This window comes from Panicum virgatum, chromosome 5N (assembly GCF_016808335.1).
Source record: "Panicum virgatum strain AP13 chromosome 5N, P.virgatum_v5, whole genome shotgun sequence".
Classification (NCBI taxonomy): Eukaryota; Viridiplantae; Streptophyta; class Magnoliopsida; order Poales; family Poaceae; genus Panicum; species Panicum virgatum.
The window spans coordinates 40,225,825-40,244,989 of record NC_053149.1 but is presented as its reverse complement, the minus strand read 5'-3'; the positions used below and the strand labels follow the sequence as shown (position 1 = coordinate 40,244,989).

General features: G+C 48.5%; 2 protein-coding genes and 1 long non-coding RNA gene across 4 annotated transcripts; 1 reads left to right on the top strand and 2 right to left on the bottom strand.

Annotated features, from left to right (window-relative positions):
* The first annotated feature begins 221 nt into the window (after positions 1–221).
* Positions 222–3,119, top strand: LOC120674248 (IQ domain-containing protein IQM1-like). Of its 2 annotated transcripts, XM_039955395.1 has the most exons (4): positions 222–433; positions 826–1,508; positions 1,628–1,804; positions 1,904–3,119. In XM_039955395.1, the coding sequence occupies exons 2-4, from the start codon at positions 870–872 to the stop codon at positions 2,792–2,794; spliced, it is 1,707 nt and encodes a 568-aa protein (XP_039811329.1). In that variant the 5' UTR covers positions 222–433; positions 826–869; the 3' UTR covers positions 2,795–3,119. The 2 variants fall into 2 exon arrangements, with proteins under 2 accessions (XP_039811329.1, XP_039811330.1); XM_039955396.1 differs by lacking the exon at positions 222–433 and having other exon boundaries at positions 458–1,508.
* A 3,071-nt stretch (positions 3,120–6,190) lies between these two features.
* On the bottom strand, positions 6,191–7,205 carry LOC120675530. Its single transcript, XR_005675379.1, has 2 exons — positions 6,835–7,205; positions 6,191–6,727 (listed from the first exon to the last, which is right to left on the bottom strand). It is a non-coding gene; the product is annotated as an uncharacterized LOC120675530 (long non-coding RNA).
* Positions 7,206–9,217: 2,012 nt separating this feature from the next.
* On the bottom strand, positions 9,218–14,959 carry LOC120676624 (carbamoyl-phosphate synthase large chain, chloroplastic). The gene is made up of 3 exons (XM_039957937.1): positions 13,587–14,959; positions 12,016–12,711; positions 9,218–11,109 (listed from the first exon to the last, which is right to left on the bottom strand). The coding sequence occupies exons 1-3, from the start codon at positions 14,859–14,861 to the stop codon at positions 9,571–9,573; spliced, it is 3,510 nt and encodes a 1,169-aa protein (XP_039813871.1). The 5' UTR covers positions 14,862–14,959; the 3' UTR covers positions 9,218–9,570.
* Between the last annotated feature and the right edge of the window lie 4,206 nt (positions 14,960–19,165).

The following is a 19,165-nucleotide window of genomic DNA, read 5'->3' as shown; positions in this document are numbered from 1 at the left end:
CACCCTGTCCGTGTGCGCTCCATGTTTCCGTGGTTGATCGCTTCAACCGACCAACCAACGCCGAGCGTCCCCGTCGCGCGCAAGCCGCGGGCAGCGGCTGACGTGTGTACGTGCGCGAGTCCAGGCACAGGCAGGCTGGCAGGGACGCGGAGCCTTCGTCGGCCCACCCCGTCGTCTCCGCTCGCGCGGCAACGACCGGTCGTCGTCGTCGTCTCCGGGCCGCACGCCCCCGCAACGCGCAACTTGGACTCGTGCTCCTCCATGGCCTCCTTCTTGTAGCTCGCTCGTGTATATATAGGCGCCCCCCGTCCCGCCCCGAGAGTATACCAGCATCGCAGACCAGCCGCACCTGAACCCTCGAAGCAGCGCAACACCGTAATCCCCAGCGTCGTCTCCGCCGCCTCCGATTCAGCTCCCATCCGCCGCTCTCTGGGTATGCACTGATGCGAGTTCATCACTAGTAGGAGTAGCTTTCCGTTCTTGCAGTTTCGAGTGGTTGTGATTTCCATGGATGCCGTAGCTAGCTGCTAGTAGTGGTACAGCGCTTGCAATAAAGGCCAAGCTTCCGGTTTGGTCCCGTTCCTGCGACTTTTCTTCTCCACAGGATAATAACTTAATAAGCTGCTGCTTTTTTTTTTATAAGGCCAAGCATTTTTCCAAGCCTAGTGTTTGCTAGCTTGCAGCCTTGTACTACTAAACAACTGCTACGAGTAGATGATCATCGCCATGTCCATGATTCGCAACCACCGGCCTGATTTTGTTTTTCTGACGAACTACTAGCAGTTCCCCAAGCTGATCATCGCCATGCCCATGATTCGCGTGCAGGAAGAACGACACCACCGTCTCTGCAGGGAGAAGCCAGCCGGGATATGACTCTGAGGCTGCTCAGCACAGAGCGGAACCACCTGCTCTCCCCGAAGCCGCGCAGCCCGCGCCGGGATGGCTGCTCCTCGCCGCTGAGGCCGTCGCCCTCCCGAACGACCATGGCGCGCGGCGGCGGCCTCGAGCGCTCGCTCAGCTTCAAGAACTGGGAGGCGCAGGTGGCGCCGCAAAGCCAGGACCCGGAGCCGCCGGCGGGTGCCGTCACCGGCAGGAGCGCCGCCGGCGGCGGCATCAACGGCGCGCGCCCGGGGACCCTGGCGCTTCAGCCGCAGCCGAGCCCCCCGCGGGCGGCGTCCCCGGCGGCGGCGCAGGCCATGATCGAGTTCATCTCGCCGCGTCCCCGCGTGGAGCTCGACCAGGCCGCCACCCGGGTGCAGAAGATCTACAAGGGCCACCGCACGCGCCGGAGCCTCGCCGACGGCGCCATCATCGCCGAGGAGCTCTGGTGGAAGGCCTACGACTCGGTCTACCTCAACATCAAGTCCATCTCCTTCTTCGACGGCGACAAGCAGGAGACCGCCGCGTCGCGCTGGTCCCGGGCCGGCAAGAGGATCGCCAAGGTCGGCAAGGGGCTCTCCAAGGACGACAAGGCGCAGAAGCTCGCCCTCCAGCACTGGCTCGAAGCAGTAAGTAACTTTTTTCTGTTCATTTCTGTTCTTGTTTCTTACAGTAACTTTTTTTCTTGGATTGGATGAAAAAAATGTTTCTCATGTGTCTGTTTCTTCTTCTTCCTGAATTGAATTAGATTGACCCGCGCCACCGCTACGGCCACAACCTCCACCTCTACTACGACATCTGGTCCGCCAGCTCCAGCTGCGAGCCCTTCTTCTACTGGCTGGACATCGGCGCCGGGAGAGACCTGCATCACCCCAAGTGCCCAAGAACCAAGCTTTACTCGCAGCTCATCATGTACCTCGGGCCGGTACGTGCATCCTTTCTAGTTCCTTTCTTCTAAAGATCTCAAAAAAATCCATCCCCAATTGTATTGCAGTTGCTGATCTGAACGTTACTCCAATCGCAGGTCGAGAGGGTGGCGTACGAAGTCATCGTGGAGGAAGGGCGGCTGCTGTACAAGCAAAGCGGAGAGCTGGTGAACACGAACGAGGAGTCCAAGTGGATCTTCGTGCTGAGCACGAGCAGGTCGCTCTACGTCGGGCAGAAGAGGAAGGGCAAGTTCCAGCACTCGAGCTTCCTGTCCGGCGCCGCCACCACGGCCGCCGGGAGGCTGGTCGCCAAGGACGGCGTCCTCAAGGCCATCTGGCCCTACAGCGGCCACTACCTCCCGACGGAGGACAACTTCAGGGAGTTCATCGCCTTCCTCGAGGAGAACAGCGTCGACCTCGCCAACGTCAAGCGGTGCTCCGTCGACGACGACGAGTTCCCGTCCTTCAAGAAGGCGGCACCGGAGCAGCCGGCGGAGGAGGAAGCCGAAGCCGCCGCGCACGACGATGTGGCCGTGGAGAGCCAACCGGTAGTCGAGCTGCCTGAGGCGGACGTCGCGGAGGAGGCGGGGGCCGAGACGGGCGCCGCCGCGGGGCCGGAGGTGATGGCGAGCCGCCGGCCGTCGTTCAAGTGGTCGACGCCCACGGGCGCGCGCATCGGGTGCCTCCGGGACTACCCGGCCGGCGTCCAGAGCATGGCCCTGGAGCAGGTGAACCTGTCGCCGCGGGTGGCGCCGTCCCCGGGCGCGGCGTGCCGGCTGCCGGCGCCGATCCCGTCGCCGCGCCCCAGCCCGCGGATCAGGCTGTCGCCGCGGCTGCACTACATGGGGCTCCCGACCCCGACCGGCGCCAGGCTCCCGCTGCCGGTGCCGAGCCCGGCCGGCCGGCGGGCGCCCAAGCAGGAGTTCACGGGGTTCCAGACGCCGGCGCCGGCCGTGGCGCTCACGCTGCCCAAGCACAAGGCCAAGTGAGCCGTGCCTGCCGGGCCTCGGATCGCAGCCGCAGCGCCGTTTTCCAAGGCGTTGCAGCGGTCGTCCAGCTGATTAGATCATGTTGAGGGTTAACAATTTTGTTGGTTGTTTGTTGTAAGATGTTTTTTTAATCTTGTATGTACAATTCATTCTTTTGTATGTTTGTTCATCCTTTTCTTCTTCTGTGACCTGAGGTGCAGCACAAGCTGCACGCTGTATAAGTGTAAGCCACACGCTGCAAGGCCTGTATAACCTGAACCTGCAGTTCTCGGAGGAGTGTAAACACTGCAGGCTCTTTTCTGAATAAGAGAATTGTCTTTTAAAATTTCGAGTGGATTCTTACACATGAGCTTTGTCCATTGTGATGAGAACAGCGGCACTCCTGAATGGAAGGCAAAAGTGAATCAAATCTCGGAGGAAGGTCAACTCAGCCAGGGCGTCACAATCCTGGTAGTAGTTGGAAATCCACAGGAAAAAGGGTCATGCGACGAAACAGGCACCCGGGCGCGTGTTTTCTGACTTCTAATTTTCTTTTTCCCTTCTCCTCGGCTTCTTGGAGCAGGAATTCTGCGTTGTTTTTGAGCGTAGCTTGAGTTCTGACTTGCATGCAGAGGCAGCGGGTCCATCTCGAGTCTGCAGGTCTGCTGGCAACTTGTTCCACTTGCATTCGATCTTCGGATGGACCATGACCATGACATGTCTGAAAAACTGGGGCCCGTTTCGGGGTCCCGGTTCCAGTGTCTCCTTGTGCGATGTCGTCTTGGACTTGTTTCGTGTGGCAATGAGACCGGATTTTTAGCCCCCGGGGGCCGCTGCGCCGGTAATCTGGACGGGTCCGATTTTGCTAAGATTCGTGGACGACGGCAGCGGCAGATGTACAATGGGCGTATTTATGAATAGTAACTGTGTATTCAGACTAGGGGTACTGATTTTTCCTGGGGGGCGGCACAAGACCCGAGGAGAGAATGGACGGGAGCATTCGAGAAAAGGGATACAGCGCGGATGGAATCCATCTAGAACTCTTCCGTCCGTCGACTTCTTGCTCACCGGCTTTTCTTCCCTGGAGATGCTCCGCGCAGGAGTTCCCGGGTCCTCCTGAACAACGACATCTATGGATCACGGTGCGCTCTACCGCCGCAGATGAATCGTTGATCATGGTCGCCGGGAGCCACCGTCGAGCTGTTCCGTGTCGTGGCCCGGTCCCCCGCTCTGTGCCACTGCTCGGCACCGCGTCCGCGTGCCTCAGCTCGCCGCCGCCGCCGTCGCACGCCGCGGCTCCGCGCCAGGCGCCGTGCCCAGCTCCACGGTGTCGCTCGCTGCTTCTTGGCACCGGCACTGCTTGGCCCCGCCCGTCGCTGCTTTGCGCATTCGCGGCTCCGCGCCGCCCTGCCCCGCCGCAGCTCCTCCCGTAGCCGAGGCTCCACATCACCGTTGCGCCACCGCAGCTCCTCGCGCTGTCGCAGCCCCGCCCCATCACCGCTGCCTGTTGCCCGAGGGAGAAAGAGAGTGGGATAGAAGAGAGGATAGGCCAACCCGTGAGTGGAGAGGATAAGGCAGGAGGCTAAAAATCTTGATTTGACTCTTTACCAAACACGGCCTGAGGCTAAAAATTTTAGTTTTTGGTAATGTACCACATTTCCAATGAAGCGCAGCTCCTGTTTAGTTGGTTAAAAATTTTAGGTTTTGGTATTGTATCACATTTTATTGTTATTTAATAAATAATGTTTAATTATAGACTAATTAGATTTAAAAAATTCATCTCGTATGAATCAGTTAGACTGTGTAATTAGTTATTTTTTCCAACTGTATTTAATGTTCCATGCATGTGTCTGAAGATTCGATTTGACAGATACTGTAGAATTTTTTTTGGGACTAAACAGGGCCTGAGATGGACTAAGAGTTACCAAGGGTTAGATGCTACTGTATTATCAACTTTAATTAGACTAGTATAGTACTCGTGCGTTGCTACGGGTAATATAATAGACATATGTAATGCCATCAACTTTATGTTCATTCACTTCATGTACAAATTGTGCCGTCACTGTGCGAGATATTGATTGTCCGTATTCCAATTGGAAATTCGATTGATTTGTTCAAGGTTCGATTAGAATTTAGATTGATTTGTTCAGACTCCGATTAAGATTCGGATTGACGGACCAAGGAAACATTGCTTGCTTTAAAAATAATAGAAATTTAAATTTGTGCATCTAAGAATTTAATAAAAAAATATGGATGGACAATGCATGCAAAATTTGAGATGCAATTGAAATTTGTGCAATAAAAAATAAATTAAAGAAATCAGCTTATTAATAGTAGCTATCAATAGTAGCGAGTTACGGATTGGAGATGAACAGTTGAATCTGCAACTACTCAAGTGCAAGATTTTCTTTTTTGTTTTTTTTACAAATTTTTTTCTTTCACCTCAAATTTTGCATGACGGGGGTTGCTTACTATATCCATATATAGATTTCACGAGTACTCCTTTACGGCAACGGGGGAAGGTGTGTGTTGTTCTGGGTGCATTTGTGCGTCAAGAGTGGTTGGACCAAGACAGATGCATAGCAAGATGGGAAAGAGCACACATGCAAAAGTTTGGTTGCATGTGCTGCAAATGCTTTGAAGCAGCATAACATCAAGCTGTAGAAAACATGCACCAAAATGTAGGCCGTTTTAATTTTTCTAGATTCATATATTTTGTTATGTACCTAGATATATATTTTTGCTCATTGAAAAATACAAAGACTTGAGCAATGCACCTATGTTTTTGCTGCAATAATCAATTAATTGCATTACAGTTTATTTCAATCAAAGAGGATGCAATTATATTTTGTTTAAACTATGAAACCAAGATGCAATAATTTTCTATATGCAGAAACTATTTGAATTATTCAATAAATAAGGGTGCACAAGATTATGGTTGAGAAATTCTAAAAAAAACAAGATGCACATGTTTTTGGGCATAATGGGAAGCCTGGACTGTTAGATAATTAATGATGCACAAATTATTTTGCTAGCCAGATAATTTTAAGTGGCAGACTAATTGGTCCAATAAATTTGGATGCACATTTTCTTGCACATAGATTATATTCTCAGCCATTACTAGGGGATGCCCATATCATCAATATTTTTTTTGTGAGTAGTATCATCCCTAATTGATTTTCACTTTTTCGTATTTAAAGGATAATTTCTTTTGTCTTCTCACTCTTGTTAGATGCATGCGACGGGGAAGATGATATTAAAAGATTTGCAAGTGGGTCCTTACTGTTAAAAACAGTGCATCACATTAGAGAACGAGTAAAAACACTTTGTGTTTTTTGTATTGGAAAAAATGTTCGAAGCATGCTAAAATTCGACTAGAAGGATGCACAGATTTTGTGCAAATAAAACATCATGAAATTTGATCATCCAAACAGGATGCACCTGTTTTTTTGCATCTAACAATTAATCTAAGTATTTGTTCACCAACGAAATTTTTGAGACGTTGACAGATGAATTTGGCAACCATAAATCAACTGAACAAAATCAAGAACGGAATCAAAGATTTACTCTGCACAATAGTGCATTGATGTTCTATAACTTCAGTTGGGCTTGTGGGTAGAGAGCTATAAAACGTACAAGAGAAATACAGGAGCGTATTGCTGAGTGTTGACGGATGGTCGCTGGCTGCTACTATGTTCACTTATCTCTTGTCACCGTCAGGAAGCCTGTGCTCGGCCTTGCCGTCGCGCAAGATAGCGCAAGACACACGTGGAGGAATGGCACGTCGTCGCGGAGCGCGCGTTGCTCCAGTGGACCAGCGCGCCCACGCCCTAGCGAGCATCTGGGATGCGGATGCTGGCTTCTTGCAAGCTGCAACATGCCCCTGCCGCACTGCCCCTTGCTTTGGGAAATCAACGCCGCCACAGCAGTGAAGCTCGCCGTAGCTCGTGCCAACTGCGCTTGGAGGAAGAAAGAGAGGTCTGAGGGAGAGAGAACCAAAGGATAGACAAATCCATCCATATGAAATCGCCACTCGCAGGTAATGGAGGAAGAACATGTACCCGGCCGTGGTGGTCAAGACCCACCTGCAGGTAGCGCAGCTGCCCGCGGCGTCCACCGCGACCGCCGCCGCCATCCTCCGGCGGGACGTCCCGAGGCCCCTCCCCTCGCTCCTAGACGCGGGATGAGGGACGAGCGAGGCATGTCGTCCCGGGGCAAGCGACGGCGGCGATGGTGACGGCGGGACCCCACCTGATTGGATCCGGGCTGGGCCACCTCGGATCCGGCAAGGAGGCCTGGCGGGCAGGGGCAGCACCCGCCGGCCTGCTGCGGCGGGGAGGAGCGGAGACCGCCGGTTGGATGGGGAGCGGTGGAAGGGGTGGAGATGGGCGGCGGCATCGGGCATCCGCAAGCGCCGGCCTACTGCGGCGACAAGTAGAAGATGAGCACGGCACTGGTCTTCTCCCCTTCCACACTCCTTATTTTATTATTTCTGCAGGTCTGTATGTCTTGGTATTTCACGTTTTGATGGAGGGTATATGAACTTAAAAATAAAAAAGCAAATGTCGGTTCACGAATCTCGAGATTACTACTGCTCTCGCGCGCGTCACCGAACGCCGTCCATATAACCGGCGCACATGCCACGGGGGGCTGAATCGAATTACCCGTGTGGCAATGCCGTGTTGGACTTTGTGAATTCTGAATCTCTCTTTGATTACAGATTTACGTTGACAGTGACTAATGAGTTTTTAAAAGTAGTACATGATTAAAACCTTGGGTTCTGATTTCACGACACAAACGGCCTCCTAAGTCCCAAGTCCCAACAGGTCACTCCCGGGTTTGTCACGGAAAGATCACGGTGACTCCGTATTCTAAGTCTCGCTGCATCGAGCTTCAGGGTTCGTTTAGTTGGCCGTGTAAGTTGTAAAAATAATTTTTTTTTGTACATTTAAAATATTAAATATAGACTAATTACAAAACTAATTACAGAACTCGTCTGGAAATTACGAGACGAATCTAATGAGCCTAATTAATCTATTATTAGAGCATGTGTACTATAGTAATTACTGTAATAATTTAGTGTCTAATCATAGCCTAATTAGACTCATTAAATTCGTCTCGCAATTTACAAGCAAACTATGCAATTTATTTTTTATTTTATTTAAAGTTAATAATCCATGCATGTAAAAAATTCTTTTCGATGTGATAGATTTAAAATTTTGAATTTTGCAACGAAACAAGGCGTCAGTCATTTCAAGCCATTTTTCATTTCTGAATAGGTTTCAGAAATCACGTTTGGTTCTGTGTGGATGCGCGTTTGATCGATCGGCACGAGCGCCACCCGAGTCCCGTCGCAGGGAGCAAGGCTGCCTACGAGAAAAAGTCCAAGTCTCTGCTGCTGCGCAAGTTTCAGGGATTACCTGACACGTCACGTCATCCGGTCTGAACGTGTGTACGGCAGCGAGATTGCCTGGAGCCCACACACGCGGCGGCTCCGTTCAGATCTTCAGAGGGACACGTGCCCAGGACTTGGGCATCATTTGTATTTTGGGGCTAGCAAAAGCTGTATCCGTGCGATCAGATCACCTGCTACTGTCGATCTATTTCGTGAAACAAACAGGCCGAGTGTTTGCTTGGCGGATGGGCGCCCAGTACTCTGTTCATCACTCTGCTCTGGGTGCTCTGGACAGAACGAAATAGATATCTCTAGTACTTTTTGATCCCGGTGGCTGCTTGAAGTGATTCGAGATGCCCCTTGTGAAACATCTTTTTTTCTTTTTGGAGTTTTAGGGAACTAGCCCTAGCCTTACGTAAAAAGGCAACAAACGATCAGGTTTACAGCGCCGGCTGATGCACTCCACCAGCAACAGTTACCATAGTTTGTGAGCACGAACAAACAGCAAAAGCGACATCTGAGCAAGCTAAGCTAGAAACTGAAGACAGCTGAAGCTAAGCTAGATGTGATGCCAGCCAACCAGCAGTATTTTTCTCTCACACGAAATCAGCCTAAGCCATCAGCCAAAAATACTTTAGAGCGATGTGTATAGATCTCACACAAAATCAGCATAAGCCACCAGCCAACCGTACTTTAGAGCGATGTGTATAGATGGGTTGGCCCGCTTCACAGAGGCGGTGGCGAAGCCGGGCATGGTTTTCCAGTCAACAGATGAAACAAACTTGGGCCCAAGACTGCAAGGTGCTGCCCAACCAAATCCATCAAGTTTTCCAATTATTTACAAGAGTTACTATAGGAACATTTTGACAGCATTAAATTTTTTTCCTGCGTCACTATCTGTGAATCAAATAATGGTAGTAGAGTGAGGAAATCGGATCAGATGCACTGACTGCAATGGTTGACCTATATGATCAAAACTGCTTTTCGACTAAACAGAGGATAAAAATGTTAGTTGTGTTACAGACAGGGTGAATTTGTAATCTATCATAGATAACAAGTACTAAACAATATTCCGGGATTTCACTTCCATGAAAATAACAGTACAACAGTTACAAGTTACAGTACCATATATGATGCGCACACCAAGAATGTCCAAGTTTCATTAAACAGAAACTGTGCACTTTGCAACCAGCATCCTGCTTCCCTATTAATCCATATGTTGCAATTCATGCTAAATTCAAGTGTTCTCAAAAAATGGTAACTGGCACTCAGCTAATCATCCCCACCTTCTAGCAATTATGCATGCTGCAGGTGCACGGATGCTAACAAGTAAACATAATATCGCAAGGGATGTGTTTTAGTTCGCACTAGGCTCACATTACATGAATTAGGGGACATGCCTCTAAGGAGTGGTTTGTGCCGCTGCTTGCAAGTCGGGCGCATCAGCAGTCTGGAAGTAATCTTGCAAGGCGAGGGTCTCGATCGACTTGTTCTTCAGGCTCTTGATAGCATCCATGGTTGCTCGCGCCCCATCCACAGTTGTGATTATTGGGATCTTGTAGGCAAGGGCTAGCCTGCGGAGTTGGAGGCCATCCTTTGAGTCTAGTGCGTCACCAGAGCTTGTTATCACCATCACCTGAATCTGATCATTCTTCAGCATATCTCTGGCGTTTGGTCGCCCCTCATGTATTTTCAGAACTGGCTCCACCGGGATGCCCTCGAGCTGGAGCACTTTGGCTGTTCCAGATGTGGCGATAATCTTGAAGCCAAGGTCCCGGAATCCACGTCCAATCTCAGCGAGGTGACGTTTTGTCAGGTCGTTCAGGCTAAGGAACACAGTGCCACATGTGGGGAGCTTCTGTCCAGCAGCAATCTGTGCCTTGGCAAAGGCACCAGAGAACTCGTAGTCAATACCCATCACCTCTCCAGTGCTGCGCATCTCTGGTCCGAGAAGAATGTCACAACCTTGGAATTTCTCAAATGGAAGAACAGCTTCCTTAACAGATATGTGCTTAGGAACCACTTCTTGAGTGAAGCCAAGTTCAGCCAAAGTCACACCAGACATGACCAATGATGCATACTTAGCCAACGGATGACCAATTGCCTTTGACACAAAAGGGACAGTTCGTGAAGCCCTTGGGTTTGCCTCAAGCAGGAACACCTCGCCACAAGTAGAGATAGCATACTGGCAGTTCATCAGTCCACAGACATTCAGACGCTTTGCTAGTTTTGTGGTCCATGAACGAATAACTTCTAGGCACTGTGCTGATACTGTTCTAGTGGGCAGGGAACATGCTGAGTCACCAGAATGAATACCAGCCTGCTCAATGTGCTCCATGATTCCACCAATGACAACATTCCCATCTGAGTCAGCCAATGCATCAACATCAATTTCAACTGCATCAATTAGATACTTGTCCACCAAAACAGGCCGTTCTGGATCTACTTGCACTGCAGTTGCAAGGTACTTAATCAGTTTTTCATCGTTGTACACAATCTCCATTGCTCGTCCACCAAGAACATATGATGGACGGACCACAACAGGATAACCTATTTCTGAGGCAATCGCCAAGGCATCAGACTCACTTCTTGCAATCCCTCCCTTTGGCTGTTCAATCCCAAGCTCTTCAAGAATTGCATTAAATCTTTTTCGGTCCTCAGCAGCATCAATTGAATCTGGTGATGTTCCCCATATCTTCACATTCCCAGTGCCTGAAGCAGAAACCATTTTGTTCTCCTCTATATACTGTTGTATAGGAAGTGCAAGCTTTAGAGGAGTTTGCCCTCCAAATTGCACAATTATACCATCTGGGTGCTCCAAATCAAGGACATTTGATACATCCTCAACTGTCAATGGCTCAAAGTACAAACGGTCACTGGTATCGTAGTCAGTTGAGACCGTCTCAGGATTGGAGTTCATCATAATAGTCTCGAATCCAGCCTGTAAAGAGATGAAAAAGGAACAAAACATTAGTGTCATCAAAAGTGATAAAAAAAAAACAGAGGGTCATATAATCAGTGGTGGAGCGTGGTCAAAACTCAAATTAATGTATTAATGTATAAACTGATATACAATTCAAAGTGCTATTTTGCAAAGCTAAACTAATTTATTGAATTAATTACACATATATAAGAAAGAAGTAGAATGAATAGGTTGTAGGACGGTTAGCATTTTTGCAGTTGGCTTCACAACAGGTATTGAAATTAGCACTATCGGTGAAACACAGCAACAAGAAGTGACACAAATTTCAGTAATAGAAAAACAACAGAAACTAATGGAGAAAATTGGTCACAACCAATCAACAACTTTATTCTTCTAATCACAAGACCACGGATCACTAAATCAGATCAGAAATAATGACACAACTCAATGAATTATTAAACATGTATGCATACAGTATCTATATGAATCAGTATACCCCTCACATCGGCTAAACTAGCAAACCAAGTCAATAAAAAATCAGATACAGGAACCAGCTAAGTTGATAAAAACAGAATAAATCGATGAGTGTTACCCAACACCACTGAGTATCACCGCAAGGGTGAGAGTATATATGCATGCAGCCATGCAGACGTGCAGTAGTGCACATGCCTTAAACATAGGGTCATTTGAAAATGCTATGCATGCAGCCATGCCAATGCACATGCAGTAAACAAGGTCTTTGAAAATTTAACCCAGTATGGACACAATGTGGCTATGCCAGTGAATATGATAGAATGTAGTTGACTAAGAAAACATGCAATATGGTTTTGCTCACTACAAGAATCCATTTATACAGATATAGAAAACACAACTGATTAAAGAGATTAGTTAAAGAAGATGGATATAAATTATGCAGAAACAAACCTCTCGGAGTGCAAATGAAGCATGACAACAGCAGTAATCAAACTCGATGCCCTGGCCTATGCGATTAGGCCCACCACCCAATATCAGCACCTTCTTTCTATTGGTTGGAGCTGACTCGCATTCATATTCATAAGAAGAGTACATGTAAGGGGTGTTTGCTTCAAACTCAGCAGCACAAGTGTCAACACGCTTATATGTTGGAGTGACACCTAATGCCAAACGCCTTGATCTAACATCACTTTCTGATGAAGATGTCGCAAATGCAATCTGCTTGTCACTAAAACCCCTCCTCTTCACCTGATATAAGTCATCCTTTGACAACTGATCAAGGCTCCTTGATACAAGGAACTGCTCAACATCCACTAGCTCCTTGAGCTCTGTAAGGAACCATTTGTCAATGAAGCTAATTTCATGGATATCTTCAACCCTCATGCCTTTCTTGAAAGCTGCGTAAATAGCATGGATACGATCTGGGTTCGGCACCCGCAAGCTATATTTTATCTTCTCCCAATCCCAGTCAAGTTCCTTGATAGGTCCACAACCCCATCCTGCAAAGCCAGTCTCCAGTGAACGTACAGCTTTCTGGAAAGACTCTTGGAAGGTACGCCCCAGTGCCATTGCCTCACCAACAGACTTCATCTGTGTGGTTAATATTGGCTCAGAGCCAGGGAATTTCTCAAATGCAAATCGTGGTATCTGCATAGTAAATGCTTGGAGGATCAGAAAAGTAGAACATGAAAGTTGAATTAGAACTATAAGTACAAATCCTGTATGGTGAACATATCAGGTATAAATATGGGCTCGTAACAAAACCATAAATAAGTTTATTAAGTGATTAGAATATCATTTGATTATCCTAGAGCATATTCTGAAACTGTAATTACTAATATGCAGCTCAAATAGCAGCATAATATGCATTGGATAATATGACATAATATCAGAGAATATAACCATGAGACATAGAAATTCACAGGTAAAGACAATGTGACTGATATGTGATATCAGGTTATACTGTAAGATTTATCAGGGAAAGGTTCAGTCAAAATACAAATCTCCAAGATATGGACATATCATTAAAAAAACTATTGATTGTGATATTTTCATCCTTATTTGATAAACATGTGAACAAGAAAATAGTAATGTTGCCAGACTAAGATGGCAATGAAGCAACATTGAGCAAGCATGCAAAAACAAAATGATGACTGTACAAGTATATGCCTGCAAAAAGCTACTGCCCGGCCTTTTAAATGGTATAAACAAATACTATTGTACTATTAAGTAGTAGGTAGATGCAAAAGCATATGCCACAATTCATTAAGTCTACCGACATATTCAACGGTCAAATAATGCAAGACGAAAAGGATAAGCAACTGGACGGACTTATCTGGTTCAATTAGTTTGATATTTGTACTCGAAATATTAATCATTACAAGTTGATAGGTGACAACTGACAAGGACGAGTGAGCACAGAAGATACAGAAAAGTCAAATTTGTACTGCAGATCCATATTGCAGCGGAACTTTCATTTGCACAACTCTAAAAAAGCTGAGAAATGGAGGCAGAAACCATACCTTGGTGACCACATAATCAATGGAAGGCTCGAAGCTGGCAGGAGTCTTCTTGGTAATGTCATTGGGAATCTGGTCCAGGGTGTAACCTACTGAGAGCTTAGCAGCCATCTTGGCTATGGGAAACCCTGTGGCCTTTGAGGCAAGCGCCGACGACCTGGACACCCTTGGATTCATCTCGATGACCATCACCTCCCCATCTGCAGGATTCACGGCAAATTGCACATTGGAGCCACCACACTCCACACCAATCTCCCTGATGATGGCCACAGAGTAGTCCCTGAGCCTCTGGTACTCCTTGTCGGTGAGCGTCTGCGCGGGTGCCACGGTGATGGAGTCTCCCGTGTGCACGCCCATGGGGTCGATGTTCTCGATGGAGCAGATGATGACGACATTGTCGGCCATGTCGCGCATGACCTCCAGCTCGTACTCCTTCCACCCGAGGAGGGACTTCTCGATGAGCACCTGCTGCGTGTGCGACGCGGCGAGCCCCGCCCTGCAGATGTCCTCGAACTCGGCCCTGTTGTAGGCGATGCCCCCGCCGGTGCCGCCGAGCGTGAAGGCCGGGCGCACGATGAGCGGGAACTCCCCGATGTCCTCGGCGATGGCGAGGCACTCCTCGAGCGTGGTGCCGATGCCGGAGGGCGGCGTCTTGAGGCCGATGCGGTCCATGGCCTGCTTGAACAGCTGGCGATCCTCGGCGGCGCGGATGGCGGGGAGGGAGGCCCCGATGAGGCGCACGCCGAGGCGGTCGAGCGCGCTCGACTCGGCGAGCGTGACGGCGAGGTTGAGCGCGGTCTGGCCTCCCATGGTGGGGAGCAGCGCGTCGGGGCGCTCGGCGGCGATGATGCGCTCGACGACCTCCGTCGTCATGGGCCCGATGTAGGTGCGGTGCGCGAGCCCGGGGTCGGTCATGATGGTGGCCGGGTTGGAGTTGATGAGCACGACCTCGTAGCCTTCCTCGGCGAGCGCCTTGCACGCCTGCGTGCCCGAGTAGTCGAACTCGCACGCCTGGCCGATCACGATGGGCCCCGCGCCGAGGATCATGATCTTCTTGACGCCCTCCAGGCGGCCGGCCTTGCTCGGCGCGGCCGGGAAGCGGCGCACGGTGACGGCGTCGGCGCCGGCGCCGGCGCGCACGGAGAGGGCGCCGGCGCGGCGCGGGGCGGCGCGGCGCGCGACGGAGACGCGCGGGTAGGGGGCGAGGAGGTGGCCGCGGCGGCCGGCCCGGGAGGGGGAGGGCCGGAGCTGGGACGGGGTGGAGAGCGAGGTGGCCATGGCGGCGCTGAGGGAGTTGGGGAGACGGCGGCGGGGGCGGGGTTGTCTGGATGGAAGGGAGAGGGTGGAAAGGTAGGGTTTTTTTGTAGCGCGGCGGATTAGGTGGTAACCCCAGGGTTTAGCGCCCCCCCCCCCCCCCCCAGACGAATTTTATTTTTATTGCCGGCGCGGAAGTCAAGGCTCGGTCCGCTTGCTGCTATGCTCCAAATCACACTCGGACTCGGCCTACTAGCACAAGTGCAAGAATAGTACTCGGTACTAGAAATGTTCGTGGCATTGCCACGAATGGCCAATGTGGTAGCTGGCTTCAACATAGATGGGCCTTTTTGACTGTGCTGTAGTTTTCTTTTGTTTGAGGGATTTTGCATAAATCTAGGTAAGAAAATTGTATTTGAAGTAGGTCCTGGTTTGACCATTGGTCGAAAGGCAGTTCAGGTGGAACAGAACAATGTGGCGAATGCCCTGATTCGGTAAAAGTAAGAACCACTAAACTGTGGGTACATTGTGGGCAACGAGTTGTAATACATCATATTGGTTGCAGTCTAGGCGTTGCAGAAATTCATATACGATGGCCTAGCACAATCAGTTAACATAATCTTCGTGCACAAAAGTTAGGTATGGTAAAACCTGATGTCACCTCGTATATCTTGTTCTATGTATTGAACTAAAAGATACTTAGTGAGAGTGTGTGTTAACAAAAGTTGTTTCTGCAACTTAGCGAAAGCAGCTGTCGACATTGCCGTTTCCTGCACACCAAAATGTCCTTCCGTTTGTGTGCCTTGGTGTTAGATGTGTAGCCCTGCCAGAGGGAGGGAAAATAAGGAAAGCTATATATGTCAATTAAAATAATAAAATTTTCGAAAGTTTGGAATTTTGGGAGTAGTATATATATGCAATAGAAATGAAATGGTAAAAATGGATAATGTGAAGACTATTGGAGTAGTACGTGGTCAATGGAATTGGTTGGTGAAGCTTGCAAGTACAAACAGTTGGGATATCTTACCTTTGATCATTCTTTAATTTTAAGCTTATTTCTTTGCTGTTTGTCATGCTTCTTGTTGTTGTCGCCATGGTTTTCTGTACTGTCCCAAGCACTGTAATTATTTGAAATATTATTAGAAGCACTGCAATTATTTTTGTATACTTTGTATAGTTTTTTAAAATTCTTTAAGGTTTGCAGGACAACAAAAAGAAGAGATGATAAATTAGTAACTCATGACAAACCAGTAGAAAAATGCATATGTTGTAATAGATAAGAAACAAATGATGTAATGTACATAAAAATAGTAATACAAATAGGTGAATAATGGTTAGTTAGTATCACTTACCTTTTTTTTCACTCCTAGTCGTCACTTCTCTCGGATCAGTTGGTGGTGTTGCTACCTGTAGATACATGTAAAAATTTTGTTAGTATAAAGTGTGTAGAAATTAAAGTAACGGAAACTTACATAGTAGCACATAGTAATCTGATTGGAGGTAGTCTTGTATAAACATAGTTGAGGAGGAATAGAATACAGGGGCCTTTTGGTTTATGTGCAGGAGGGGAAACGCTATGAGGTCAAGGAGTCGAAGTGTGAGGCGTGGGCTACTGCTGGTCCTGTTCCTCCGCGAGAGAAATCCATTGGTAGGTACACTTTGTCGACTCTAAAATTAGGCCTCTAAGCAGCATACTAAACGGGGATAAGCACCAACCATGCTACTGCAAGCCAAAAAGTTGCAATGTACCGCTGGATCAAATTCAGCTGCTAAGCTGCCGCTAGCTGTATCGTTCAAGGTGGACTAAGCTATGCAAGAATAGCTACGGCAAGGCATTTCGTCAAACACCTTGCTTGCAGTTGCAGGGCAAGGAAGGGAGAGGGGAGAATCCAGAGGTCGTGGTTCCCGGGCACGTAGAAGACGGCCTCGAACCGCGCCCTGAGCACCCCCATGCTGCGCTTGAAGTTGTCCCTGGTCTCGACCACGTCCCCCGTCACGACGAGCGCGTCGACGCCGGGCCCCGTCCCGTCCGCGACCTCTGCGCGGGCCGGCGGCCGCCTGGGCCTGTCTACCGTGGCGACCTCGACTCGCCGTTCTTTGCTGCATGAGCATCCTGACGTTCGGGGCCGCTGCCCTAGCACGGAGGTCGAGGGGCTGGTCTGCGCCGCCATCGTGGTGTGCGAGGAGGCGGCCCGCGGCGCCCTTTGGCACGGCCTAGTGCCTAGAGCCGGCTCTGTGCGGGATCCAAGCGGGCGGTGTCCAGCCAGCGCGAGCGAGAGGTAAGGGCGCCGTGGAGAGCCTGGACACGACGGAGGAGGTGGAGTGTGAGGCGCGGATAGGCCTCCGACTGCGAGACGACGCGGCGGGAGAGAGGCTGAATGCCATTCACCATTCACTCCACCTGGGTGAATAGCGGATGGATACTCCAAGAGTCCGATACGGAAAGAAGGATCACGATAGAGAAGATGACGTACCTTTCGTTTGAGGGGAGATTTCTCTTGCGGTGCGATTGTGAAAGCACCAAGAACGGGAAGAGAAGATATGAGCGTACGGGAACGGATGGTATAAGGACACGGGGTCAAAAAGCAGTCTCTTCTAGACGGGATTTTCTCGATACTTCACGAAGCCTTTGGAACTGCACGCATACGCAAGGCCCGTTGCATCGCTGAACTATAAGCCTACGTAGCGCACGTTGCACCGCTCGATGACGTCCGTTTAATATCCAACGCTAGATGGAAATTTACGTGACGTGGCCCAATGACGTGGGCTCTTTTGATGCGTGAATCGTAAGAAGAGATTTGCATCGATGCAAATCTCAATCAACCAGGGTTCACCAAACTGGTGGGAACCGGTCCGGTCAAACCGGTCCGGTCCGATTTTGGTTTGGGCTAGTACCAAACCAGTCCAAATTCAAAATTTAAATTTAAATTTTTAAAAATATTTCAAGGTGCGACGAATCTAATGGTGTCAAATTTTCTCAAAAATTCGTTCATTTAATATAGTTTGCGGGGATTTGAAGTTAAACAAAAAAACATGCATACAAAAATATACACATGCAATGTAAAAGTAGTACAAAAGAGGGTTGGAGGGTTCATTTAGACTAAAATATGTTATACAAACATTTATTTAGTATACTTTGCGGGCATTTGAATTTAAACCAAAAAAGAAAAAAAAATTTGAATTTGACCGGTTACCAGTCAAACCGGCCGGTAAACCGGTCAAACCGACCGGTAAGCCGTTCGGAACCGATTGAACATACGATTTTAAATTTGATTTTGATTTTGACCGGTTTCCACCGATTTTCGGTCAAACCGGTCCGTTAAACCGCTACCGGACCGCACCGGTTTGACCAGACCGGTCGGTTTACTTAACCCTGATCTCAACTCGAGTTCTGTTCGTGCTAGGCCGAAATTTTGATCAAACGTTTGGACTACCTTTGCAAAGTTTGCTCGGTCGGACTAGGAAACGCTGTCAGATTCAGAACAATGTAATGGAAAGATGCAGCTAAAAAGGTTGAAAAATGAAGTGCAGAAGCCTTTGTCCTCTTTTTTTTTTGGGGTGATGACTGATGGTGCCAGCAAACGTTGCGGCAAGGTCGCAGAAAAGGTGAACAGCAAAAGTGGCCGAGGGAGACGAACTTTTTATCCTCTTTGTAGATGGGGACAAGATTGAGAATATTTTTTAGCTATTTAATACACACGCATCTCCTTGATCATGGGCCAAAGCGACATGCGGGAAGGGTGTAATCTCACGCTAATTGCTCCACTCATGTCTCTGTGAACCCTTTTTGTTTTGTGCTGCGCTTCAAGTAGAAAGAGATCCGAATAAACAAAGCTTACACCCTTACGAGACAAGGAACTCTCGAAGGAATCAAATTTCATGAAGAGAATCGCCAAATTAAATCAGCTAATTAAACGTAATGGCCATCATTTGAACACATCAGTCGTATTAGCTTAATTAGATGTAACTTGACTGTTTCCAACCCACAGGCCGACCGAAACACACCAGAAGTCTCGCATAACGGTGAGCGCAGACGGTACCAGCATGATATAATTAATTTCACAAAAATAGATACTCCCTCCTTCCTCGTTTATAAGGCGCACACGCATATCAAGATTCAAACATTTATATCTTTGACCAATAATTTAACTATTAATTTTTAATTTTTATAATGTAAATTTTATATGATTGGATTCGTCATCAAATATAGTTTACAATGATTATAAATTTATAATCATAAGTGATATAATATATGACAAATAAATGGTCAAAGTATTGTTTGGAAGACCGTGCCATATTCCACCGTGCCTTATAAATGAGGAAGGAGG

What these genes read in the sequence shown, in the direction of transcription:
- LOC120674248 (XM_039955395.1), top strand. Translation starts at nt 870, where the DNA reads ATGACTCTGAGGCTGCTCAGCACAGAGCGGAACCACCTGCTCTCCCCG. An exon ending in TCCAGCACTGGCTCGAAGCA is followed by an intron (nt 1,509 to 1,627) that starts GTAAGTAACTTT and finishes GAATTGAATTAG; the next exon opens with ATTGACCCGCGCCACCGCTA. An exon ending in TCATCATGTACCTCGGGCCG is followed by an intron (nt 1,805 to 1,903) that starts GTACGTGCATCC and finishes CTCCAATCGCAG; the next exon opens with GTCGAGAGGGTGGCGTACGA.
- LOC120676624 (XM_039957937.1), bottom strand. Translation starts at nt 14,861, where the DNA reads ATGGCCACCTCGCTCTCCACCCCGTCCCAGCTCCGGCCCTCCCCCTCC. An exon ending in TTGATTATGTGGTCACCAAG is followed by an intron (nt 12,712 to 13,586) that starts GTATGGTTTCTG and finishes TTTACTATGCAG; the next exon opens with ATACCACGATTTGCATTTGA. An exon ending in CTTCATTTGCACTCCGAGAG is followed by an intron (nt 11,110 to 12,015) that starts GTTTGTTTCTGC and finishes ATCTCTTTACAG; the next exon opens with GCTGGATTCGAGACTATTAT.